The 26,671-nt window shown below is 41.1% G+C and overlaps 1 protein-coding gene across 4 annotated transcripts in view; it reads right to left on the bottom strand.

The window, feature by feature from the left end:
• Positions 1-20,895, bottom strand: part of AOAH (acyloxyacyl hydrolase) — a 184,215-nt gene extending 163,320 nt beyond the window's left edge. For 2 of the 4 annotated variants that reach the window (XM_007195074.3, XM_007195078.3), the window contains exons 1-3: positions 20,801-20,895; positions 17,637-17,793; positions 108-203 (exon numbers count right to left, since the gene is read on the bottom strand). In XM_007195074.3, the coding sequence (XP_007195136.2) occupies positions 108-203; positions 17,637-17,763 (223 nt within the window). In that variant the 5' untranslated portion in view covers positions 17,764-17,793; positions 20,801-20,895. Of the gene's footprint in view, positions 1-107; positions 204-17,636; positions 18,491-20,800 lie in introns of all 4 variants that reach the window. The other 2 variants (XM_007195075.3, XM_007195079.3) reach the window with 2 other exon arrangements.
• Between the last annotated feature and the right edge of the window lie 5,776 nt (positions 20,896-26,671).

Here is a 26,671-nt window from a genome sequence, read left to right as displayed (position 1 = left end):
AATCAGATTCTCCTCTGTGAGCACATGTAGGGTATAAACTCCCTCATGATGGCTCATGAATGAGAAAAAACGCAGACCCACAGCCAAGTGAGCCTTTCTGTATTTACCAGGCAAGTAGCTGCACAGTCTCTCCATTGAGGTCTGGACCGTTGAGTTGTGAACTTGAGCAAGCTGTTCAATCACAGACACCACCAGCACACACCCTGCAAGGGAGCAGAAGTCAGCCATGTCACATGGAAAGCTGTGCTGGAGGGTTGGGGGAAAGAAAGGGGATATATGTGTGTCCTTAAAAACACAAACCTTTCTAAAACAGAGAACTTTTCTTTGTCATGCTTTTTATAATCGGCCATGTGTGTAAATGCACTGACTTGTAGTGAAATATGAAGTGTGGTAAGAAGATTGTGTATTTGGGGGTCAGAAAGACTGGTTATCAGGTTACCTTTGTCACTTGTAAGCTATGTGACTTCGGGGAAGTAATTGAATCTTGCTTTATTTCCATTTCTTTTCGATCGCTATCTCCTGTAAATGGGGAGATAGCGCACGGAAGACATTTACAGGAGATAGTGCATGGAAGACAGTCAGCACTGAGGAGAAGCTCAGTGGAGAGTGTCTCCTTTCCTGTCCCCTCTCCTTCCCTTCTGCAGGACAGCTTCGCTGTGAGTAAGATCATTCTCACCCTACACATTCTCAGCCCATGACCTAGGGTCAGATTTTTAGTTGTAGAAAAGCAGCAGAAATTGCCCAACATTTGGAGTCAGAAGACCTGGGATTGAGTCTTGCCCTTGAACCCTGGACTTACCACCCATCCTTTCTAAGCCTTGTTTTCCTCACTGCAAAGTAAATAAGTTTCCCAAAGGGCTGCTGTGATGATTAAATGAAATAAAAGTGCAAGTGAAGGTGCCTTTGAAATCATACACTATTGTAAAATATTATTTTACCTCCCAACTATAAAGCACTCTGCTTGAAAGCATGTACCAATATAATAAGTGTCTAGAAGGAATCTTGGATTAAATTAGGAATATATTCCTTAAGCTACTTTGATGTATGATAAGTGTGAAGGCTCAGAACTGCTAGGCTAATACCCCTAGAAGTTTCTATCACCAGCCTTGATCTCCTAAACCGCTAGGGAAGCCCAAACCTCCTTTGTCCAAAGGGAGGGGACTCTTCTATACACAAGGGGTTGGTTGGTCAAAGATCAGTAAGCCTGAGAAGAAATTGTTAGGCTTCATTTGGATAGGAGGAGGAGTACTTATTGGCAGAGGTTGGTTTCTAAGGAGGCAAAAGAAGGATTACATCCAAAGTAAAGAAGTTCCAGGGTGCCTGGCCCAGAAGTAAGCTCACTATTATCCACCTGCTCAAGGAGCTGGGGACCCAAGTTCACATGCAGTGTCATTAAAACCAAATTCCCACTAGGAATCCTTGAGGGAAAGTGGCTGATAACAGATGTGAATAGTACAATTGGGCATTTCTTTAAACCTCCCATAAAATGAGAGATTGCCAACAAAGAGGGAGAGATTTCTAGACACTGCAACACCTGACCAGGCTCTGGCCTCGTTTGTTCTGTACCCTCTGGTAAAGTTGGGCAAAGCTGGGCTCACCAAATCTGAGATAGTTTGATCTTGATAACCATAGTCTTACTGCTCTGGGACCACCTACTTCTGGGACATTTATCAACATCAGTTACCAAGGTTGATTGGATGTGCTTTTAACCTGATCCATGCATTGACGGTTTTATTACATTGCAATGAATTCAGTAGCTGATACTTATTAGCACTTTACAGCCTAAAAAGCATTTTCATATATATTTTGTTTTACTTTAAAAATAACTTTTCAAAAAAGATAGATGCAATGCAATCTCATTTCAGAAAAATTTTAAGATACACAACAGTGTAAAAAAGATAAACATCACTTAAATCACCCAGAGATAAACCAATTTCACTTTTATTTTAAATAGATAAAATATGTTTAATATATGGGAATATTTTCAACATTTATAATGCACTATTACACCTTGACTTATGTCCCTGCTAATCACCTGCTAAGTTAGGTGGAGCTAAATACATTTTAATAACTGCAATTGAAAATAATTATAAGTAATTATACTGCAATGTGACAAGAGGATGCAATGTGGTATAGTTGAAAAGGGAGAAGCTTTGGAATAAAAAATAAACTTTTCTTTTTTAAACAAAGTTCAAATACTGGATCAGTCACTTAAAATGGTGTAACTTTGAACAAGTTACCTACCCTTCTGGAACCTCTTTTTAAGAGCTTAGGATTAGAGCATAAGTTCCTTGAGGGCAGGAATGGGGTCTTAGTATCTCTAACTTTGAGTGCCTGACATAAGAGCCTGGTTTGGAGGAAGGAGATAAGAGATGTTGGCTGACTCGAAGCCAACTGACTGGAGAACCCACCGAGGGACACTTCATTTGTCACTTGCTGGGGACCTCCATAGGCAACGGTTAATGGATGCAACTGAATTTGTGTTCTGGCTCAGTCATCTCACTGATGACATTGTTTACTCTTTGTTCCATCTCATTACAGGAAAAGCCTCCACTTTTCATCCTGGTGTGAAACAACCAGCGCCCTCTCTTAAGTCAACCAGCAGATTCTATAGCAAATGGTCATGATGTGCAGCTCAGGATCAAAGAAGAACGCGGTGGAGATTGGGTTGAGATCTTGAATAGCAATCACTTCATATGGAGTCTTATCAATGATCTGCAGCATTTGGCACCAGAATGGACTTGAAACACAGGTATGTATTTATTTTCATCCTTGGAGTGGAAGGATGAATGCAAAGAGAATTGTGCTGCTTGAGACCAACCTGCTTCTTTGTACTTACAGATATGGGCTTTTCTTTCACTCAGAGCAATCCCAACAAGGACTCATGACTTTTGTGGCTCCTTAGCACTGCTGGCTAAAACTGGAAATCATTAGATAAATAAAAAGGAACAAAAAAAAGTCAGCCTGTCTCTGAAGATTGGGTGGATCTTGCCACTATCGCCACTCTGCCTAGTGAAGAGTTATTATGATCAAAAGGACCCGGCAGAAAAGCAGGTAATGGGGCTTGAAATATGTAAACGCCCATGTTGGGCTCAGCTTTGATTTGAGTCCTGCTCACTTGGACATCCCTGCCCATTTCCAGCGAGCTCAACTCCCATTGGATTGTTAATTTAGGGTCTGCAGTGAGGTGCGTGCTGAATCCTTTAGCAGCAAGAATGGAGAAATTGACCTTGCTATAGTTTCTAATAGGAGCTTTTACTGTCTTGACAGGCTAAAAAAATGTTTTTCCTTGGAGAAATGCATGGGCAGAGTAATTCCTCCCATTATAGACTATTCTCTGGCTGCTAATAAAAGGCTTGGGTCTGCTAAAGCAAGTTTGTCCAAGCAACTGTTCAATCAGGAAGCGATGAGAGTGGGTGAGAACTACGTATTTTGCTCAGTGGTCACCATCTGAAATCTCCCATATGGAAAATCTCTTCTCACCTGGCAACTGAAAATAATGAGTATAATAGAAACAGACACCTCTGATATTGTAGGAAAAGAAGCAAATAGGCCAGAATAAGAACACCTGCCACAGGAATCTGCTTCTAGACACACATCTCAGGTAGACTGCAGACTGTACCACGGAATCCTTTTGAAATGAAATAGAACTCTTGAAACTCTAATTATAATCATATCTGTGCTAGCTGGAAATTCAGCCAACTGCAGAGAGCAGTCTAGTAGATTTCTCATTTGTCTGAAGCCTACACTTCATTGAGAAGCCTTGAAAGTACCTAGCAGTTGTCAGAACCAGGGTCGGCATGACTACACTCCATTTTTGACCCTGAGTCAGGGCATAAATAATTCATCACATGGCTAGAATGTTCTCTGCAGATTTCAAAGGGTTTTGCATACATTATCATCTCATTCAAACTTCTGAACAACTCACAGATGTAGGAATTACTGTTCTTATTATTGTATAGACCAGCAATCGGAGGCTCAGAGAGGTTAGATGCCTTGCCAATTACGTAGCTAGTGAGCAGGGGAGCTGGGACTGGAACACAGTATGTATTGAGTCCCAGCACCATGCTGAGCTGTGAGTACACGCCGAGAACAAACAGATATGATTCCTGCCCTCTCAGAGATCATACTCTATTAGGGAAAAGTGATTATAAACATGTAAGCACGCATGCAATTATAAATAATTTTAGGTACTATGAAGAAAAGGAACAAGGTGAAGTAACAGAGGGCAACGAGGACGAGGTGGTATAAACACTAACTAGAGCTGATAGAGAGAGAAGGCTTCTCTGAAGAACACACACGAAAATGGCTCATATAATGGAAAGGAGCAAGCAGGGTGAGGAGCCGGGCAGGCTTTGTAGGTAGGAGGAGCTGGTGCCTACCTTATGGCAATGAGACTGGGAAAACCTGACATTAGGGGATGAGGTGCAGGCATAGGTGGAGGTCAGGTCTGTGGGTTTTGTAGATGGCAAAGGAAGTAGGGATTCAACCTGAGAGGAATGGGAAACTGTGAATGGGCTTTGTGGAGAGGGCTGCTGCTGTGAGATCTGTGTCTTTAAAATATAATGTTGGCTGTTATGAGGAGGAAGGATCTTGGGGGCGGAGAGATGAAGAAGGAGGCTATTTTGGTCCTGGAGAGAGGTGATCGCTGATTGGATAGAGTAATGAGTGGCAGGGGGGATAGAGGAAAATGGACAAATCTGGAATCTGTTATGGAGGCTGACCCGATTGGATTTATTAATAAATTGATGAGAAATGTGAGAATCAAGGATGACTCTTGTTTCTGGTTTGGGCCCTAGAGAAGCGTAGAGCACAGGTTTTAGAGTCACACCACACCTGGATTTGGGCCCCTGCACCCCTGTTGGACCAGTATGACATTATCAAGTTCATTCCCCATCTGACCCCTCTCTCCCCACCCAATGCCCCTCCACAAACACCTAAATTCTGTTCTCAGATTTCGCTAATCGGGTGGAAGCAGAGGATATAGTTTTATATATTGTAATTCCAATCAACAACTTTTATCCCAGACCTTTCTCATGTTGGTGAAGAGAAAAGGAAATAAGAAAGAAAGGTAGGAAAACAATCACCCAAAATGGTCCTACAGCCAGCTTTGTTTTCCTAAAATATTAGTTATCAAGCCAGAGATGGTAGCACACAGCCCAGGTATGAACACTGCAACTTCACTTTTTCTTCTGCATCCTCCTCTCAGTCTGGACATGGATAGGGAGAGTGGGTAGGAGAAGAAAAGAGAGTGGAAGGGAGGAAAGAGAAGGGAGAAGTTACGGTACAGCAGAGACTGAAGAATTTGTGGTTCAGACAGACCTGGGTTCAAATCTTGCTTCTATTACTTATGAGTTGCTGTATTTGGCAGGATGGTTAAACTCTCTGAACCCAGATTTTGGTACCCACAGAATAGAGTAATAAAGCCCTCTTGTGTAGTACATTAAAAATAGCCACAGACTTTTTATACTTCCTCCCATGAAGAGGTGATATCTATTTTCCAGGCTTTGAATCTGGCCTTGTGACCTTGCTTTGATCAGTAGAACATAGAAATGAGAGCATGTCAGATCCAAACCTAGACCTCAAGAGGCCTTGCATCTCCCCTTTTGCCCTTTTAGACCTTCACAGCCATGAGCTTGAGCTAGCCTGCTGGAGAGGCTACATGAAGGGAAACCCCAGTAACAGTATGCCAACTACCAGATTCGTGAACGAGGCCATTCCAGATATCCAGCCCCTCTCATTCCACCATCTACCAACTTGAGTGCAGCAGCAGAAGTGAGCCTAGCTGAGATCAGCTAAAGGGCCACCCAACACTGCCCAGTCAAAATATGCCAACGCACACGATTGTGAGCTAATAAATGATTGTTGTGTAAGTGTGGAGTGGCTTGTAATTCAACAAAGGCTATCTGAAACACCTGGCAAAGTGTTGTGACGATTAAATGATACAACACATAAAATGCACATGGTGCCTGGCAAGGAGCAGATGTCTAACAAATGTTAGTTTCTATCCCACCTACCGAGACCACCACAGGGCAAAGACGTATTCTCCATGACCCTTTAAAATAGAAGCTCAGAAACTTATTTTTGAAAAACATGTTGTATTACCAACAACCTTTTTAGTTTTCTACGGTTGAATTTTGTTTTATTGCAGACATCTCTTATTTTCAATATATTTGGGCAGATTAGGCTCTGTGTCCCAACCCAACCATCACCTGGAACATTGCTTTTATGAGAAAATGCTCAGTGAGTTCCAAACTGCCAGCTCTCCCAAGCACACCGGCAGTGAGAGAGGCACTATATTGGACAATTACTGGTGAGAACAAGGCTAAGGGCATCCATGGGAGAGCAGAGCCCAAGCAAAAGCAACAAGAGAAAATTAGCAGACTGTGCTGAGAAACACAGAAAGGTGGGCTTGGCTAATTTAGAAATATATAAAAAATTAAAAATAAAAAAATGAGAGTGAAGACACAGGGAGCCATTCCATCCTGTTACTCAACACATCCTTACTAGCACCCACTATGTGCTCAGAAGACTGAGGATACAAAGGAGAATAAGAGAAGCCACAGAGCAGTGGGAACACTGAGGATTAGAAAAACAGTCTAGTCATTGTAACCTGTAAGTGCTTGGTGGAGGGACCTGTTAGTGCTTTGGGAGCACAGAGGAGGAAGAAACTAGGAAACTGTCACTGCCTTGGGTAAGCAGTGACAGTTTCCTGGAAGAGTTGACTCTTTTTTTTTTTTTTTTTAACATCTTTATTAGAGTATAATTGCTTTACAAAGGTGTGTCAGTTTCTGCTTTATAACAAAGTGAATCAGTTATACATATACATATGTCCCCATATCTCTTCCCTCTTGCATCTCCCTCCCACCATCCCTATCCCATCCCTCTAGGTGGTCACAAAGCACCAAGCTGATCTCCCTGTGCTATGCAGCTGCTTCCCACTAGCTATCTATTTTACGTTTGGTAGTGTATATATGTCCATGCCACTCTCTCTTTGTCCCAGCTTACCCTTCCCCATCCCCGTATCCTCAAGTCCATTCTCTAGTAGGTCTGCATCTTTATTCCCATCTTGCCCCTAGGTTCTTCTGACCATTTTCTTTTTTTAAAATTTTTTTTAGATTCCATATATATGTGTTAGCATACGGTATTTGTTTTTCTCTTGATGGGAGGAACCTGTTCGAAAGAAAAAAGGCAGGAAAGGCCTTCAGGAAGAGAGTAGTAGCATTTCTAAAGACTTGGATGTGAGAAGGAGAAGAGTTGGCCAGGACTAGAGCCCAGGCTGCATGGGAAAGGAAGAATGAGAGTTAGGAAGGTGTTAGAACATGAAAAGCCTTGAAGGTCAGATTACAGAGCACCGGCTTCATGCTCTAGAGTGCAAACCAATGGTTTTCAAACATTTTGCTCTGAACGCCCAAAAGAACTTTGAAAAACTATGTACGCTTCTACATTTTAATGGATGTTAAAATATTAATGGATATCCATTTCATTAGTTGCAAAATTCCAGGAAGATTGTAAATATTACAATAGAAATATTACATTAGTCTTCTATATGTTTCTAAAGGAATCTAAATATTATAGTGACTTATACCAACTCTCATCTACTTAAAAAAAATATGATCAAATTCTTCTTTCACAGTGAAAAATTTACATTGATAATTCCTCTCCTTGAATTCATATTTCAATAAAAATCTACTTCATTGAATTTTTCTTCCACTAGAGTTTTATCCCAATGTAATGTGTTTTTATGGTTGGAAGTATTTTTTCACACTATTATATTTCTTAACACTAAAAATATGTATAAAATTTAAATAAAAACTTTAATTTCTTATGAATAAAAACCCTAGAAGTACTTTAAAATTCTTCTGGAAAGATTTTTCTTTATTAGTAAAATTAACTTATCTAAGCAATATGTATTGTCAATTTGATAAACAGTTTCTAAATAATAAAGGCAAAATTTTCTTGGAATTAAATCTCTTAATGAGATGGTTGGGCTCTTTAAATTAGTACCTATATCTGTAAAAAAATATTACTTATTCATGTAAATAAACAAGGTTCATGTCAAGTATCATGTCTGTTTTTCTTTTTCTTTTTTTCTTTTCCTTTTATTTAATTGAAGTTTAGTTGACTTACAGTGTTGTGTTAATTACTGCTGTACAGCAAAGTGATTCAGTTATACATATATATTCTTTTTTTAATATATACTTTTCTATTATTGTTTATCATAGGATATCGAACATAATTTTTGTGCTATATGGTAGGACCTTGTTGTTTATCCATTCTATACATAAAAGCTTACATCTGCTAACCCCAATGTTTTTATTTTTCATTTTTAAAGAGGTAAGTTCTGAGGAAACATGCTTACTTAAATAAGTAAATGAGAATGGAAGGACTTTTGATATGGCGATGTCACTCAATTCTTTAACTCCTTCTAAGTTAAATGTCAAAAATCTGAGAGTGATCTATCATTGAAAATTATTTAAGTCTCCCTTCAATTGTGTTGAAAGCAAAGAACTAGAAACCACCTGCCTTGCAAAAACGTTTGTTACCCAATCAATGGAGTCTTTCACTTTCTCAATTTCTGAGAAATATTTTTTAAAAAAAAGTTTTACTAAGAGTTATCTTGGGCTTCCCTGGTGGCGCAGTGGTTGAGAATCTGCCTGCCAATGCAGGGCACATGGGTTCGAGCCCTGGTCTGGGAAGATCCCACATGCCGCGTAGCAACTAGGCCCGTGAGCCACAATTACTGAGCCTGCGCGTCTGGAGCCTGTGCTCCGCCACAAGAGAGGCCGCGGTGGTGAGAGGCCCGCGCACCGCGATGAAGAGTGGCCCCCACTTGCCACAACTAGAGAAAGCCCTCGCACAGAAACAAAGACCCAACACAGCCATAAATAAATAAATAAATAAATATTAAAAAAAAAAAAAAGACTTATCTTTTAATTTTACCTACTACAATTTCATTGAGTGAGGCCTTGTTTAAACCTAATATACTTAGAAAGAACTGGCAAGTTGAAATATTGTTCTTTTCAACACACTTTTACCTATACACTATTTTAAGTAAAATTCTTTATCTTACTGCATACTTCATAGATATTTTTGTCAAATGTTGGAGCTGCAGATTTAGTTCATTCAAACTATGAAAAATGTCCTCTGTATAAACCTAAATAGCAAAGTCAGATCTTATTATCAAAGAAATTAACCAATCAGATTTTCTTTCAGGAAAAGTATGACTTTATTTTTCCATTTACTTCTATATTTGAATTCTAAGATAGATAGAGGATGGATGAAAAGAAAAAGATGGATGATTGGGTGAGTGGGTGGACGGATGAATGAATAGATGGATGAATAGAAAGAAGGGTAGACAGATGATGAATAAATGGATAGATAGGTGCATAGATAGAAAAATAATCTTAGACTATGCCCAATCATTTTTATCCACAAACTTACCTGCTAACTTGAAAAGTTCCTACCTGCCAGCAAAGGCTTACTACTGCCAAATTTCTTACAAATATTTTGTTGAAAGAAAAAGATGTTTAATTTTAGATTGTCTACTTAACAATTCAAACTTAGAAGTTAAACAAAACAATAAAAACAAGATCCAAACTCTATAAATATAAACCTAGATGGTTTTGAAAGGAAATATACACAAATATCAGTAGTGATCATCTGAGTTTTGGGATTACAGTTGATTTTATTCTTTAAAAATATTCTGTATTTTTAAAGATCTCTATAAAAATTATATATTCTTTTATAACTAGAAAAAAACCCCAATAAATTGTATTTTATCAAACAATTTCTCATTGAGTAAGCTTTTTAATGTTTACTTCTACCTCAATAAATTTTAGGAAAACATGAAAAGACCTTTGGACCTTTGTTCTTGCAGCTCTCTGCTAGGTGTTTTCACAAACTATATCTCATTTAATCCTCACAGCACCCTCATGAGATTGTTACTTCCCATTTTACAGATGAAAAATATGAGGCTCAGAGAGCTTAAGCAATATATCTAAGGCCTTTCAGATAAGCAGGGATTCAGCTGCTCACTGGCTAGCTGGTAATTCCAATCCAGATCTATTGAATCTTGAAGTTTATACACTGCTGAGTGTCACACTGCATACACTGCATACATTAAAATTTTGAATTTTGAAAGTGAAAATTATCAGTCATGTTAATTAAAATAATCATTGCTGGGCTTCCCTGGCAGCGCAGTGGTTGAGAATCTGCCTGCCAATGCAGGGGACACGGGTTCGAGCCCTGGTCTGGGAAGATCCCACATGCCGCGGAGCAACTGGGCCCGTGAGCCACACCTACTGAGCCTGCGCATCTGGAGCCTGTGCTCCGCAACAAGAGAGGCCGCGATAGTGAGAGGCCCGCGCACCGCGATGAAGAGTGGCCCCCACTTGCCGCAACTAGAGAAAGCCCTCGCACAGAAACGAAGACCCAACACAGCCAAAAATAAATAAATAAATTTGAAAAAAAAAAAAATCATTGCTATACTGAAGTCTATATGATTTGTGAATATTGTTTCCCAATATCCTTTTCACTTTCTAATGATGTTTTGTGCGGAACAGTCTTTAAATTTAATAAAGTACATGTTATCAATTTTTTTCTTTTTGTATAGTTCTTTTGATGTCATATCTAAGAGTCTTTGTCCAATCCAAAGTCACACAGATTTTTCTCTTGCACTTTTTCTAGAAGTTTTTAGTTTTAGCTTTTACCTTGAGGTCTATGATCTATTTTGAGTTAATAATTGTGTGTAATTTGAAGTAAGGAATCAGATAGTGTCAATTCTCCAACCGTGTTCTTCAAAAGTTTTGTCTATTCTGGCTTCTTTTCATTTCCATATAAATTTTAGGATCAGCTTGCCAATTTCTACTAAAAAAAGGATGTTACAATTTTGAATGGAACAGTGTTTAGTCTATAGATCAATGTGGGGAGTATTGCAATCTTAACATTATTGAGTCTTCTGATCCGTTATTGGGAAGCATCTCTCCATTTCTATAAAGCATCCTTTAATTTCTCTCAGCAATGTTTTGTAGTTTTCTATGTAGAGTAATTGCATTTCTTTTGTTAAATTTATTCCTTAGTATTTTTTATTATATTGTGAATGGAGTTGTTTTCTTAATTTCAGTTCTTCAATGTTTGTTGCTAATATAAATAAATATAATTGATTTTTTATATTAATCTTGAATCCTGGGACCTTGTTAAACTCTCTTATTAATTCTGGTAGTTTTATTGTAAATATCTTAGGATTCTCTACATTCAGGAACATGTTGTCTGAAAATAAAGACAGTTTTACTTATTCCTTCCCAATTCACATGTCTTTATTATTTTTCTTTCTTTATTAAACTGAATAGAATCTTCAAAACAATGTTAACTACAAGTGGTGAGAGTGGACATCCCTACCATGTTTCTGATTTTAGGAGGCAAGCATTCAATCCTCCATCATTAAGTATGACGTTATCTGCAGGGTTTCATAGAAGCCCTTTATCAAGTTGAAGAAGTTCCTTTTTCTTTCATAACTTGTTGAGAGGTTTTAACATGGGTGGGTGATGGATTTTGCCAAATAATTTTTCTATTTCTATTGGGATGATAATGTAGTTATAGCCTCTGTTCTACTAATTTGGTATATCCTATTAATTGACTTTCAGATGTTAAAACAACCATGTATTCCTAGGATAAACCCCACTTGGTCATGGTGTATAATCCATTTTGCATGTTGCGGGATTCAGTTTGTTAATATTTTATCAAGGATTTTTGCATCTGTGCTCACAAAGGATATTGATCTGTTATTTTCTTTCCTGTGATGTCTTTGTCTGGATTTGGTATTAGTGTAAAACACAGAATGATCTGGGGAGTCTTCCTCTTATATTTTATGAAAGAAAGGATATGTATTCAAATGGGTTGGTGAATACATTCAAGGTTGCATCTAGTTCTCAAGTCTCCCTCAGTTTTCACTTTTCTTAGGCTCTTTCAGGTCTTCCCAACACATGTACAGTTTCCCAATCAATCAGGGATGTATGGAGACCTGATCTTAGCCCTTCTATAATGTTCACATTACCAGGGTCTCCCTGTTAAATCTCTGGCTGATCTTCATTGTCCAATCTAGGACCAAAACTCTGAGTTAGCAAAGCTGCAGTTTCTCCTTGTTAATTCCCAATGGAGTCCATCACTTTTAGCCAACAAAGCCAGGGATCTTTGAATCCTGGTTGAATCAAGTCCGCCCCATTAGCAGTAGACTTACTGTTTTTTGCAGCCAGTTTCACAGTGATGAAACTACTGTTCTCACTAAGCTGAGGGCAAGTCTAGATGGAGCAGCCTCAGGCAAAAAGGTCAGAGTCTTACTGTTCTTCCTAAAGTTCAAGCGGTTTTTCAAGAATAAACATTCCTCAATTCATTGTGTGCCATTGGTTGATTTTTAGTGTCCTGAAATGGTTGCTTGTGACAGTCTTTCCAGTTTTATGCTTGGTCTTAGGTGGACTTTGTCCAGGGAAAGATTCAGATGGGGACTTTGTCCTCTATACTAACATTGAAAAACAACTACTTTATGAGAGAAAGGGTATGGTAGTGGAGTAATTTGTTTTCCTTTCCAAATTCTGAGTGTGAAGGCCAGGAGAAAAATCTTGAATATCAAGCCCCTCTCCCTCAAAAACAAAACAAAACAAAAAACACTTCAACCCACAGCTTACTCTTCATCTATGAATTTCTACTATATAGTCGTGCCTATTTGGTGAATCACTTTGGGACCAAGTCACATCAATTCTCTTTTGCAGTACTATCTGGTGTTTAGTTTGAAGACTTTTTCTTTTTAAAGCATTTCTATGAGTGGTAGGCAGAATGATAAGATTACTGTCTCCTGATGCAGAGGCCTTACTTAATCCCCTCCCCTGAGTGAGGGCAGAACCTGTGAATGTGATTGGATATCACTTCTGTGATTGTGTTATGTACTATGATAAGAGAGATTTTGCATATGTAATTAAGGACTCTAGTTAGTTTACTTTGAGTTACTCAAGGTTATCCTGGGTGGACCCAATATAATCAGGAGAGCTCTTTAAATGTAGAGAGTTTGCTCCAGCTGTTCTTAAACAAGAAAGAAATAGCTGCGTTATTAACTTCCTTTGCAAAGGGGCAGCCTCTCAGAGCTGAGATTGATCCTGGCTGACAGCTCGCAAGCACATGGGACCTCAGCCCTGCAAATCCAAGAACCTGAATTCTGCCAACCACTAGTGAACTTGCAAGAGAACCTGAGTCTCACATCACATGCAGCCCCATGTGACATCTCGATTTCAGCCTTGTAAACCCTGAGCAGAGAACCCGGTTATATTATGTCCAGACTTCTCATGTGCAGAAACCGTGAGATAATAAATTTATGTTGTTTTAAACTGATGAATGTGTGGCAATTTATTACACAGCAATAGAAAGCTAATACACTATGAAATCTTTTTTCATAAGTGAATCTTCCCTTCAGATATCCAAGATTTGAGAATTTGTATTTACATAAGATGTAGATTCACATGTAATTATTCAGTTTACTCAGGCCTCTTTGCCTTATGATAGGTTTAAATGTAGGACTTCCATAGTTTATTTTCAATATTTTTTTTCCTGATTTCCAAAAGAATACATAATCACAACCCCTTTGGGTACTTAGTATGTACCAAGTACAGTTCTAAGTCCTTCATGTGTATTTATTCATTAGCCCTCCACACCACCCAAGGATGCAGGTCCCATGTAATCTCATCTTACAGACAGAGGACACAAGGTACAGAGGGTGAAACTGTGCCCTTAATGTCACATATGTACAGAGTGGCAGAGCCAGGATTCCAATCCAGGCAGTCTGACCCCAGAGCTTAAGCTCTTTTGCTCTTAACCACCATGTCTTACTATTGTTTTTGCAAGCTCATCTAGAAAATGTGGAAAATTCAGAAATGCACTGAAAAGAGATTACAAATCATTTGTAACCTCCTCACTCATAGATAACCATACAACAACTACTGGCATTTTGCTGTTCATCCTATCTGGGAAGACAGCTATATAAATAGAGAGATAGGCACATTATATATAATTTTATGGGGATTTTACTCTGCTTAATGCTTTGCAACATTCTTTTTTTTCCCTCTTTCTCATAGTACATTTAAACTATGATCTAGTTTACTGCCCACCCCCTCCCTCCAAAACAGAAAATTTTCACTTTCTCCTTAAGGAAAACCATACTGTCCACTTGGATTCTTTTGGTTTTGCTCACTTTGGGACCTTTCACAGAGTTGTGGACCTCTCTCTAGAGTGCCTTTGTGGTCCTTCTCTTCAGGGTTATGCCCCAGAACAATCCAGGAAAAAAAAAAAAAAAGGCAAAGGTGAGTTTAGTGAAAATTGAGATGATCAGAAACCTACCATCTGTGCCAAGGTTGGGATTAAATTCTGTGATAATCTAAAAATAAAAGTAGGGGATTAAGGAGAGGGGAAGTGTGAAGGGACAAAGTGCAGAGGGCTGCAGCTGGGAACCAGTGGGCATCTGGCTACACCTCAAGGGTCTGCAGGGCCCGCGAGGGTGGAGGTGAGCAGCTTGTCAGCACGGAGTGACCGTGGATTCTGTTGAGACCAGCTCATGAGCTGCACCAGCCACGACACTTCACTGTGGGAGTTCTGAGGGCCGAGAACCGTGTCAGGGTGATACACAAGCCCTCCCCAAGGACTGAGCGACCCTCAGACGGGGGGAGAAAGAAGAGAGCCCTGAATTATCCAGAGGAGACTAAATTTAAACACATGAGCGGAAAGATGAAATGTTTTCTGCCCTCAGCAGCAATGGTGGTGGCTTATGAACAAGTGTTCAGATATAAGAAATAGAGAAAATGAAATTTCTGTACATGTAAATTGTGATCATAAATTTTCAACCTTCTCTGCTGGCTCTGTCTAAATCTTTCCTATTTTTGTCAGCGACATTGTCATTTTACCATTCATGCTGGTTGAAAGCTTAGGATCACGTCTTCCCCTTTATCTTTCAAACTATAAAGTCATCTCTGACCACTGTGTGTGTGACGTGGTTCGGGGGTGGGGGAGGAGGTTTTATCGGGCTCTGAGGCATTTTGTATATTTAACCAAACATGAATGAGGGGGAAAAAAAATTTTTTAAGCTCTTTAAAAAGCTTCCTCGAAAAAAAAAAAAAAAAAAAACACCAAAATTCAGTGAATTAATTTAAATGTCAATGACTTAGAAACATAAGGATTACTTTGCCCCTAAATCACCCATGTAAAGAAAATAATGTTTTGTAAAAATGAACATGGCTTATTATTGATTTCATAACATTTGAAAAGTGGCAGAAAGAGGCCCTGGCTGCTCCAGCACAGCAGAATCAGAGTTTACTTAGTGATCAAATGGACGTACAGTTCAGTGCAAAGGAATTATGGTAAATTGGGAAGGAGGCCACTGGGGCTTTGCATAGCTTAGTTCTGATTTTGGAATATGTTCAAGGCCATGCCCTCCAGATCTGCTGGTTGGTTGCCCACTGCAAAGGTTCCTCTTGGCATAGGAGCTGGGGTTGTTTGTTTATGATGGGGATGTTGGCTCAATCACTCAATAACTTCTACAGTGGCTCCTTGTGGAGTATCTCTCCAGTCACAAGAGTTCCCACTTCTGTGAGAGCTGCCCCCTCCCTCCGTGACCCTGGCAGCCACATCTGCACTGGGAGCTCTCCTCACTCTCCCCTGCCTCTTGTTCAGTGAGCTAAAGACTTAGCCCAGATTCTCTCTGCCAGGATGTTAGATGACAGCCAGAAGAAGAGTCCATCCCTGTGTGGGTTGACCTCTTACATGCAAACTCTGGACTATGGGAGCCAATGAGTTGGAAGGCATACAGTCCTGCTTTTCGTTTGAAAGTTGTCGGGATTAACAGAAGTCCAAACGACAATTCCTCCTCTTCTCCCACCCCCTCCATGAGGCTCTTCCTCTTACCACCAGCTGCGAGTAAGCTTACTTCGCTGCTTCCTAAGACACTTCCACATTTGGCCAGTGACTAAGAGCGCTCCCAGGTCCCCTTCCAGGAGACACTTCCAAACCCCACAGCTGCTGGGCGTGCTGGTGCTGAAGTGCACACTCGACCCACAAGATCATGGTATGACAAAATGGTTATTTAAAAATTTGTTATGCAGTAATAGATAACCAGAACAACCGCATCCTAGAATCCCCTCTCAACACCTCCTTCTAATTCTCTATGCCTCAGTGGGAATGGGGCAGGGAAGGGAATGAGTATCTCATGTATACTTTATAGGAGTGGAGGGCCAAGTATCTCAGATGATGCAACCATCTTAGAAGTAGAACTAATTCCACTTCAGCCTTTCTCAAGTGCATTTCCACTTGACAAGCTTTAGGTGTTTGTTTTGAGAAAATAGAAGGTGGTAAATAATTATCTGATGGAACCAAATAGTGAGTGGGGATAACCTCCCAGGCATGGCTCCAATGGGGCCATAGACCTCTGCTTCCAGGCCTGTGGAGAATAGATTCGCAGGGAATCTGGGTCTTAAGGTTTTAATTTAAAAGAAGACCTTGAAACCAGAGATGCGTTCCTTAACATGTATAATGACTGGAAATCATGGTTTTTCAGGAAATAGGACTAATTCAGATATTTTTCTGTACTGTCTCCAGAAATAATTCATATGTATCATAATCTGTATCCAAACTTTTCATTTGTAAGAGATGGCCACCATACTTATCCCTCGAGTTCTTTTTCTGGCTTCTTAAACCAGGATTTTATTTTGCGATCTGCTCATTGAATAATTACTACTCAGACTTCTGAGAATCCTTGGCTCCATGGACTGACCCAGTGAAAGCCCTTGGCCCCATTCAGGAATCTCCAGGTATAACACGAATATCAAAGATCTTACCCTACTTTTACTCCTCTCCAAAAAAACAAACATAAAAAACAAACCCCCCCAAAACGAAAAACAAAACCCAAAACACCAAACAACAACAACTACTTTGAAGTAAAATACTTCAACAAAACATAAGTGAAAGAGCCATATCTCAGTCAAAGTTCAATGTTTCCAGGTGACTGTCCTTTTATTGCCATCTCTGGACTCACTGAGAGAAGGAAGAAAACTAAGATTGTTGAATCCTTACTGTGTGCAAATACCAGAAATTTACACGCATGATCTCAGTTCTCACAACATCCCCATGAAGTGGGTATTATAAGCCTCGTTTCATCCATAAGAACACAGAGGCATGGAAGTGTTAAGTAAGTTGCTCAAAGTTTCAGACTGTAAGGGACAGAGCAGAGGGGGAGGAGGTGGCAGCAATTCAAAGGTCAAAGTCCATCTTCCTTCTACCGTGTAATGCTGCCTATTGTCCCGAAAGGCGGTAAGAATTTCAGGCTTTTATACTTGCCCATCCAGGGGGAAAAAATTCCAATCACCAATGAGGTGGAAGACTTTTAATTCAAACTAGCAACTATATAACATGCTTCTATACCCACATATGTGCATGTAGTGTGAACACTTATTCTAAGAAGCAAAACTTTTCTACGCTGGTAAGGTTATTGGTGTCTTACTTGGAATCTTATAGCTATGGATGTCATTAAATAGGTGATTTACTATGCAAGCCAAGGATTTGACCCCATGATATCCACATTAAAAATACACAGAATATTTACGTACCTATACAGACTTGGCCATTGGAGCGTCTGGTGCCGCGCTGGTGGTCATAGGCTGGAGAGGCCAAGGTGTGAAGGGTCAGGAGAAAGAATAGAGGAGTGGCCATAAGGATTTTCCAGGGTGACTTCATCTCGGAGCTACTGCACCAGAAGACACCAGCCTGGGGACAGAAGCGGCCGACTAAGGGATGCTTAAGTTGGGGCCGAAGAATCGATCAGCCTCTCTCCCCTTCTCTTTCGTTCTCTGACACACACACACACCACACTCACATACACATCTTTCACTATGGCAGAACCCTGAGAGAGAGCCACACTGGCCTGGGTCTGGGAAGAGCTGGAGTCCCTTGCACACCGTTCTTCTAAGCTACAAACTGCAAGACAAGGAAAAACCCAGGTTGCAGCTGGGGCAGGAACAAGCGCTTCTGCACTTGCTGGCTGAAGTTCGTGGCTGTGAACCCCAGGAAAATCGAGGCTTGCTGGAATCGTCCCGCGGCCTGGTTAGGCGGCCCTTCCTCTTTCGTTCTTGCAAAACAAAACTAAATTAAAAGTAAAACTGAAGAAGGAAACCTCAACCACAAAAACAGCAGCCTTTAGTAATTTGATCAGCAGTGTTCACAGGCTGTAGAAATTATAATCCGTTGTATTCAGAAGTTATTTAGTTTTGCTCTAAACAGTTTTATATGGTGAGGTTGGGCTCCTTATTTTGTTATTAAAGAATATTCTGGTCAAGTAGTTATTTTCCTCTGGAGAAGTTGGATTACTCCTTGAGGGGTCAAGTTTTCCCAAGGCCATTCATTGGTGTTCAGAAAATGAACAGTGGGACAGTAATGGGGCAGTCAGCATGGCTGGATTTTCAATCTAATAAGAAAAAAGATGAGCTGAAATTAACCTATTCATATTTACTTGGCTGTGCACGATGCACCTATTTTCTCCAGAATTTCAAAGTCTGTTTACATCCCTCACCTGTGAACGATTTGTTCATTTTTAAGAGACTGATTTTCTATTTTGAAGATGAACATTGAATGCTATTTTTCCAAGAAAAAAACAAACAAACAAACAAACTGAAAACTAAACCAGATCATAGATAGAGAAAAGACATATAATCTAAATGCTTTGTTCTAAAATAGGATACAGCAAAGTCACAAGCCATTCTCTGATAAGATAAGGGGAGTGGGGCAAAGGGCCGCAATCTAGATAAGCCTGGGGGACCATGCAATTAATATTCTCCCTGTTTAGGCTCTGAGGAAAGCTTATCATAAACTTTATAAAATATTATAAAAGCTATCAAAATTGGTAGACATTTCTTCTCCTCCTCCTGCTTTTACTTAAGGAATAGCATTTTAAGCAACAGGTAGAATTTTAGAGTTGTATTATTTCCAGGATGTAGGAAATACCGATTTTTATGGTTTGAAGACTTCTTGGGTAAGCATTAGCTTAACAAACGCCAATTTGTCAAATCTCTGAATCTGCAGCAGAGATATCACACACCAGAGTATTTCCCTACTTAAGGGTCCAGCACTGGTTGGGCCAGTGAATGCCATGGATGTCCTTGGTCACTATGGACCCGTGGCTTCCTTTGAGGCTGTGCTGCTGTTTCACAAGGTCTCTGACCCTGTGGCCAAGGGAAGCTCTGGAGGTCACCAGGACCAACAGAGGGGTCAGGGCCTAGAGAACTTCCAGAGAATTCCTCGGCAGGCAGGATAATAGAGTTATTAATAGCACTGACTGCAAAGACAAAAAGACACATGTTCAACTATCCTATCCATTGTTCACTTCTGAGTCAAGTATTAGACCAGTGATGGAACCTTTCTATACTTTCTTCTACTTCCTCATTTATATTGGAATTATAATAATATTTGTCAGGATTGCTGGAAGGACTAAAATAGACGATGTATTCATGCTATAAAGCAGTGTGCCCAGCAAGAAGATTTGGTAAATCAAAGCTTTGGTTATTATCCCAGCAGGAGTATGATGAAATCTGCACCCCAGGCCAGATTTCGAGAGAATTCTAAGACGCCCATGGTAGTTGCAGGCCAAGGTATAGGAAAATGACACTGGCTGCATTTACTGAAGGCTGCATTTATCGAACACCGTCTGTGTGCAGGGCATCCCTCCAGGAGCAGAGTTTAGTTTGTTAACCCATAGGTGGGTGAGGAATCTTCACACAGCTTCGGCAAAAGCATTTGGCCCCGGCTCTGGGCCTCCTGAGGGTCTCCTGGTCTACGTCTATAGCTGCGAGCAGGACTGGGACACCTCAGGGTGAGAGGCATTTCTCACTGTTAGTCTGTGTGCAAGTTTTAGACCCTTGGTCATGTGTGCGTGACCCAGGTAGTACCACCCAGAAGCACCCCAGGGACGGCGGTCCTGAGGCAGCCTGAGATGCTGGGGCTTCGGGCGGGGCTGGCTGCCCTGGGAACCCCTGGCTTAGCTGTATAGCACTGAGCCAGTCCCTTACCATTTCCAGGGCTGAGATTCTTCAGCTGTCGGGGAATGTCATGGTAGTATTTGACATATAGTAGGTTTTCCCTAAACGGAAGTGATTTTCATGCTTGAAAGGTGATTTCTTACTTGGCAGGGTCAAAAGAAGAACACAGAAGTCAGGAAGTGATTTTGCTAACTGATGCTGAAGGGAGTGCGTGAGCCCGTGTACCACTAACAAACCCTCCCTCCGGTGGCCGAGGCAAAGGTGCAGGGCTCCTACTGTTTGCGCAGGCATCGTTCAGACTGCCTAGTCTCATCTCCCCGACAGGCTGCCTGTGCTCCTGGAGCACTGAGTGCACATGACCTGTTAGAATCTCTGTACAACTTGCTGAAAGGCCCTGGACCTGCCAATGGTTTCTAACGACTTGTTGGACACTGTACGATGTCCCTTGAGGACACCTGTGTCAGATGCTCCAGTTCTGAGTTTCTCAAAATCTGCTTTTGGGAAATGAGATTTCTTCCTTGGAGCACTTTGTTACTTACTTCACTCGGAGAGTTTCGATTCGAATCACAGCTGCTACAGAAGGCTGAGGGTTTATAATTCTCAAATGTTACACCGGTGGTTCTGGCTTGTTCTGTTGGAATATGCTTCCTGACTATTTTTTGAACTGCATTGGCCTCAACCATCTCATTCACAGCAAGTTCCTTAATCAGAAAACAAAAAACAAAAAACAAAAAAAAACTGACCTGGGTGACGAGATATTGTAAAATCTGGTGCTCTCTCAAAAGCGCCTCTTCTCTTTGACTTCCTCCTCTTCCGGACACCAAGGATCCCTCCCCTTGCTTCTGGCTTCCCAGGATTCTCTGCGGTGACCCTTGGTTCACACCAAGCCCAGATCCTTTGCTGACCCCTCCTCCCCAGTCAGGGTTTATTTATTCTACCTCCCGTCTCTGCTCTCTGCAAGGGAAACGGTAAATTAATCCATGACAGGGGTGCATGTCGGCTAATTAAAAGAGCTCTGAGCTTAGGATCAGGGGAACTTTCATCTTCATCATGGTTTCGTCACTTACTAATTGTGTGTCCTTGGGCAAGCTGATCCACCTCTCTGGGTATTAGTTTATTTAACTACAAAATGGGGTATATGATGCCAATATTACAGGGAAATTATGAGGATTAAAGAGACAATATGAATGAAAAAAAACCTAACAGTAAATGTTAGGTAAATTTAAAGCTAACAATGAATTAACACTATCCTTCTCAAGTATTGGAATTTTAACATGTTTTGCTTTATATATTTTCTCGGAATCTTTAAAGGAATGTCCATTTTAGTAATGCACTTAAGTAGATACAAAGTAGAAATTCAGAACACCCCAGAGGAGTGGCCACCCATGCGTATTATCACTGGTAGGAGAGGAACTTGCAGATGTAATGTAGGAAATAACCACATGGTGAGAAAGAATGTGGAAACCCACCTCCCAAGAGGTACACTGGTAGTTTCCAGCAGGAAGAGACACCCACCAGGAAATAAACCAGTGATCCTCAATGTGTTAACAATGTAGCAATGGCAAGGATGCAGAATGACCCAGACACACAGGCGGATCTTTGCTCCAACACTCCTTTCCTGCTCCCCATAAACCCCACCCACTCCTTCGTGCACTCTGAGGTTCTTAAAATTTTTAGAGCTATGTTCACACTCACTGGCAAAGGTATGCCATTTACAACTACAACTGCCTTCTTCGGAGAGTGAATTCTATTAAATAAAACTTCTTTTGTCTGCCGGGCACCTGAGAGTAAATTTGGGTAAAGGAGCTGTGGCACATGGGCTGCTTTTTATAAGTGAGGCAGTAGAATTTGGATGTAAAAGGAAGGAAGTAGGAGCAGAGAAGGGAGAAGCAGGATCAAATGAGACACTGGGGTCTTCCTGGCTGAAGCGCCAAGAGAGAAGTGCTGGGAAGTGGGGTGGCGAAAAGACCTGAGCTAATAGGAAGTTCAATATAGATCAGTAAGTTGTTTGCTGTGCCATGTGAGAGATGATACTTTGCCAAGATCCTGAATGGATTCCTGTGGAAATCAATGAGGAAACGAGTTTCATGTTTGGATCAGAGCAGGGCAGAGCAAAGGAGGCACAGGTAATAACAACTCCAGAAGCTGAGGGACTAGGAGTTTACATGCTCAGGGATTCACGGGTATCTTGGTGAGGGCTTTGGACTCTCATATATCAATCATAGATTGATTCTCATATGCTTTAGACTCCCGTATGCTATAGACTGGGAGGAAGGTAGACTTAAACTACTTTTACTTAGATCTCCAACGTGTAAACTTGAGTTTGAATGCACATATGGAACAAAATAAAATAAACATAGCTGAAATAAGCTTGAAGCTCATTCATTCATTCTTGTATTCGTTTTTAGATAAAAGAAGTCCAGGGTAGGCAGTTTAAGGCTGTTATTGTTGTCCCATGGTGTCTTCAGGTGCCAAAGCTTTTTATTTTCTGTCCTACTACCCTATAACTAGTAGGACAGAAAATTTTAGACCTTAGATGGCTAAAATAGCTGCTAGAGCTCCAGCCATCATGTCTATCTTCCAAGCCAGCAGTAGAAGAAAGCAGAAGATGGCTAGTGAAATTCACACCTTTCCTTATAAAGAGCTTCTTCCCCAAAATCTCCCAACACTTCTGCATACATCTCAGTGGCCACACCTGGCTACAAGGGATGCTGGGAAATAGAGTCATATGACCACTCCTAACTAAGGGAAGCTGCCATCACTTATTCTGATGGCAATATGCTCTGCTAAAAATCAGCGTTCTAGACAGAAGGAGAAATAGAATATTGGGAGGCAACTGTCTACCATGTATATTATACATAAATACATGTGAATATTTTTCTTTCTGAATTGAATATGTAAGATTACCTTGCATTATGAGTTTTTGGAAGGTGGAATGAGGCACACTGGAGGATGCCTATTCTTCCCAGTGGGGTTTTCTTTGAATCATGGGCAGCAGGTGCTCCCTAAAGACACTTTTCTCTCCAACTCTTGTCCTGGACAGCTCATGGAAACACAAATTGGCAAAAACCAATATCACAGCTGAGACTGAAATGAGACAGGCTAACCTGTGATCAGGGGACTATCGTGAATAAGACAAGGTCCTGACTTACTGGGGAGTTTGCCACTATATTAAAAAATATGGATTAGTTAAATCTCTTCTGGGGATATTTTCATGGAGGAAGCCTAAGTAAAATGCACTAAGCTTCAAACTAACTGTGAACAAAAGGCTAAAAAGCAGCTTCAAGGTGTGCGTGGAAGGTACGGGACATTGCAGTTGCAGAAGACTAGAGCAGTCATGGTCAAATGGTCTGAGAGGTGAAGTGGCTAAATATAAGGTCACCTTAAGAACTTGCCTTGAGCTGAGTGAACACTATTTTACTGCACGAGCCCCAGATGAGCAGGGTGAGCTCAGAGCAGTATATTACAGGCTTCTTCGGAGTTCTTCATTAAGTTCAAAGCTCTCTCCCCGATATTCCTAGCCATTGTGTTAAGAGTTAGTGGACAGGGCTTCCATGGTGGCGCAGTGGTTGAGAATCTGCCTGCCAATGCAGGGGACACGGGTTCGAGCCCTGGTCTGGGAGGATCCCACATGCCACAGAGCAACTGGGCCTGTGAGCCACAACTACTGAGTCTGCGCATCTGGAGCCTGTGCTCCGCAACAAGAGAGGCCGCGATAATGAGAGGCCCGTGCACCACAATGAAGAGTGGCCCCTGCTTGCCGCAACTAGAGAAAGCCCTAGCACAGAAACGAAGACCCAACACAGCCATAAATAAATAAATAAATACATACATACATACATACATACATATATACATAAACCTAAAGTTTAAAAAAAAAAAAGAGTTAGTGGACAGACAGTAAGGGGAGAGGAGAGAAGATCATGAAATTGCTTTACACAGTGCCTGGCACAGAGCAAGTGCTTAAAATGTTGTATGCAAATCCACATCCAAACTCCTGCCAAGTGCTTCCAATGGGAGGGTGATGGAAGGGAAGAGAGGGTGGGGATGAATATACTTTTATAGGTTTTGGAAAATAAATAACCAGAATAAATATTATGGGCTTTAAAGAAAAAGAAAGATACAGGGAGTACAATTAAAGGTACAATTAAAGTTGAAGAAAAATAGCAATCTTAGTCAAAAACACAATAGATCATATTACCCTGATGCTTACAACCCATCAAAGCTCCCTATGGTCCACCAAATAAAGAGTGAATTCCTTGGAAGGGCCCACAAGGCTTCTCATCGTCTGGAGACTTCATCCCTCCAGCCACATTTCTAATCACTTTCCCATGTGCCCTATGTTCTGGTGGCACCAAATTACCAATGATGTCCCCAGACATGCCCAGCTGTTCATGCCTCAGTGTCTTTGCATGAGCTGTCATTCTGCCTGAAATATCCTTCTCCTGATAAGAGTATTTGTCTCCAGGACAACTTCTTTTTGTTCAAGTTCTCCTCTTCTCAAAAGCCTTCTGTGTCCCTTGCCAAGCACAAGTGTTTGCTCCATCCTCAGTGCTCCCAGGACACTTCAGGCAAGCCTCCACTGGCCCTTGCCTCTGTGGCATGGCCATTAGTGTGGGCACCTGATTCCCCCCCACCCCCCACTGGATGCTGACGACATCAGCATCAAGTTATTTAGCTCCATCACTGTAGAACATGCACCTGACTCATGGCAGGTGTTCAATAAATGATCATGGGGGAAAGAAAGGAGCAAGCAAAAGGCAAAAAATTTTAAGATACTATAAAAATTTTATGAAAAATTTAAAGATATATTATGGCAGTACAGTGAAACAGATGAAGATATTTTAAAAAACGCTCTCAGGACTATTATGCAAAAGGAAAAGCATTAAAGACAGTAAATTTGGGGTTTAGTACTAAACCTTAGTGCAAATGCTGTGGAATCAGATAAGCAAAGAATGCAATAAGGGCCAAGCATCCAAGTTAGAATTTGAGATGCAGTCCCACAACTGTGTAGAGAGAAAACAAGAAGTGAGAGTGTTATGTTGTCAGGGGGTAAAGTCTAGAGTCAGGCAATTTCCTCCAGTTTGTCATGGTTTTTGTAATAAGATGGCAAAGTTGATTTCTCTGCAGACTGCAGACCTGCCCAGTGTGCTCTGACCAAGAGTCACCCTTCTTCAGACCCTCATCCCTCTATCTTCTCCTGGGACTAGACTCTTGAAGGCCATTAATTAGACCATCTGCTACCCTGGTGTTCCCTGCTTTGCTGGAATACATTTTAGGAGTGGTTTAGCCTCTCTGGAGATACCACCTCCTCACTGCTCTGTAGTAGCAATGCATCTACCTTTCCAGTATACAAGCCAAAAAGAATGGGACCATCTAACTGGGTGTTTCCTGTAACATGGCTCCTTTGAAGGCATCTCCCTGAAAACTGACCAGTGAAGGTAAAGCACCCAGCCGGTGCCTCTTTTTAAAAGCTCTGGTGAGACGTCTCTCCCAGGAAGTTAGCACACCTTATGGCTGCAGGCCATGAGATAAGAAATCCACTTAGTTTTTGATTCAGAAACTTCCCTTCGGCTCTTTGATGTGAGAAAGTGCTCAGACTTTAAAACAGACCTGTGGGTTTAGAAGGCCAGCCTGACTCAAGATACCCATGTGGAAATGATCTGTGCCACGCTTAAACCAGCTATACCAAAGACAATCCAACGAACACACAGCACGATGAAGGACATCCCTGAATTCCACCATGCAGGGAAATAGTTCATTCTCAACCAGCAACAGCAGAAGCTTTCATCCTGCCATTGTTAGCTCTGAAACTTAGATCTTTAATTTCCATGGAGTCAGAGGTCCTAAATTACATGATTGTGAATGCAAAGAATCAGGTAGTGGCCCTTTCTCCCCATTTTATTTCATATGTAAATTTTAATAAAAAATAAGGAAATACTGCTTTGATGAAAGACGAAATTTTTCAATGAACAGCTTTCAGGCATTCAGAATGAAAATAATTATAATAAAATATGAAACTTTTTGATTTAATGCCAATATGTGGCTTTTAATAAAACCAAATAAATTTATTGGTGGTAAAAGAAATTTAAAAGTCAGCCTAGGAGACCTTCAAGATGGCGGAGGAGTAAGACTTGGAGATCGCCTTCCTCCCCACAAATACATCAGAAATACATCTACATGTGGAACAACTCCTACAGAACACCTACTGAATGCTGGCAGAAGACCTCAGACTTCCCAAAAGGCAAGAAACTCCCCACGTACCTGGGTAGGGCAAAAGAAAAAAGGAAAAACAGAGACAAAAGAATAAGGATGGGATTTGCACCTCTGGGAGGGAGCTGTGAAGGAGGAAAAGTTTCCACACACTAGGAAGCCCCTTCACTGGTGAAAACGGGGGTAGGTGGTGGGGGGAAGCTTCGGAGCCACGGAGGAGAGTGCAGCAACAGGGGTGCAGAGGGCAAAGCGGAGAGATTCCTGCGCAGAAGATGGGTGCCGACCAGCACTCACCAGCCCAAGAGGCTTGTCTGCTCACCCGCCGGGGCGGGTGGGGGCTGGAAACTGAGGCTCGGGCTTCGGAGGTCAGACTCCAGGGAGAGGACTGGGGTTGGCTGCGT

The sequence above is a fragment of the Balaenoptera acutorostrata genome, chromosome 7, assembly GCF_949987535.1.
Source record: "Balaenoptera acutorostrata chromosome 7, mBalAcu1.1, whole genome shotgun sequence".
NCBI classification, from domain to species: Eukaryota; Metazoa; Chordata; class Mammalia; order Artiodactyla; family Balaenopteridae; genus Balaenoptera; species Balaenoptera acutorostrata.
This window is presented reverse-complemented; position numbering and strand designations above follow the sequence as displayed.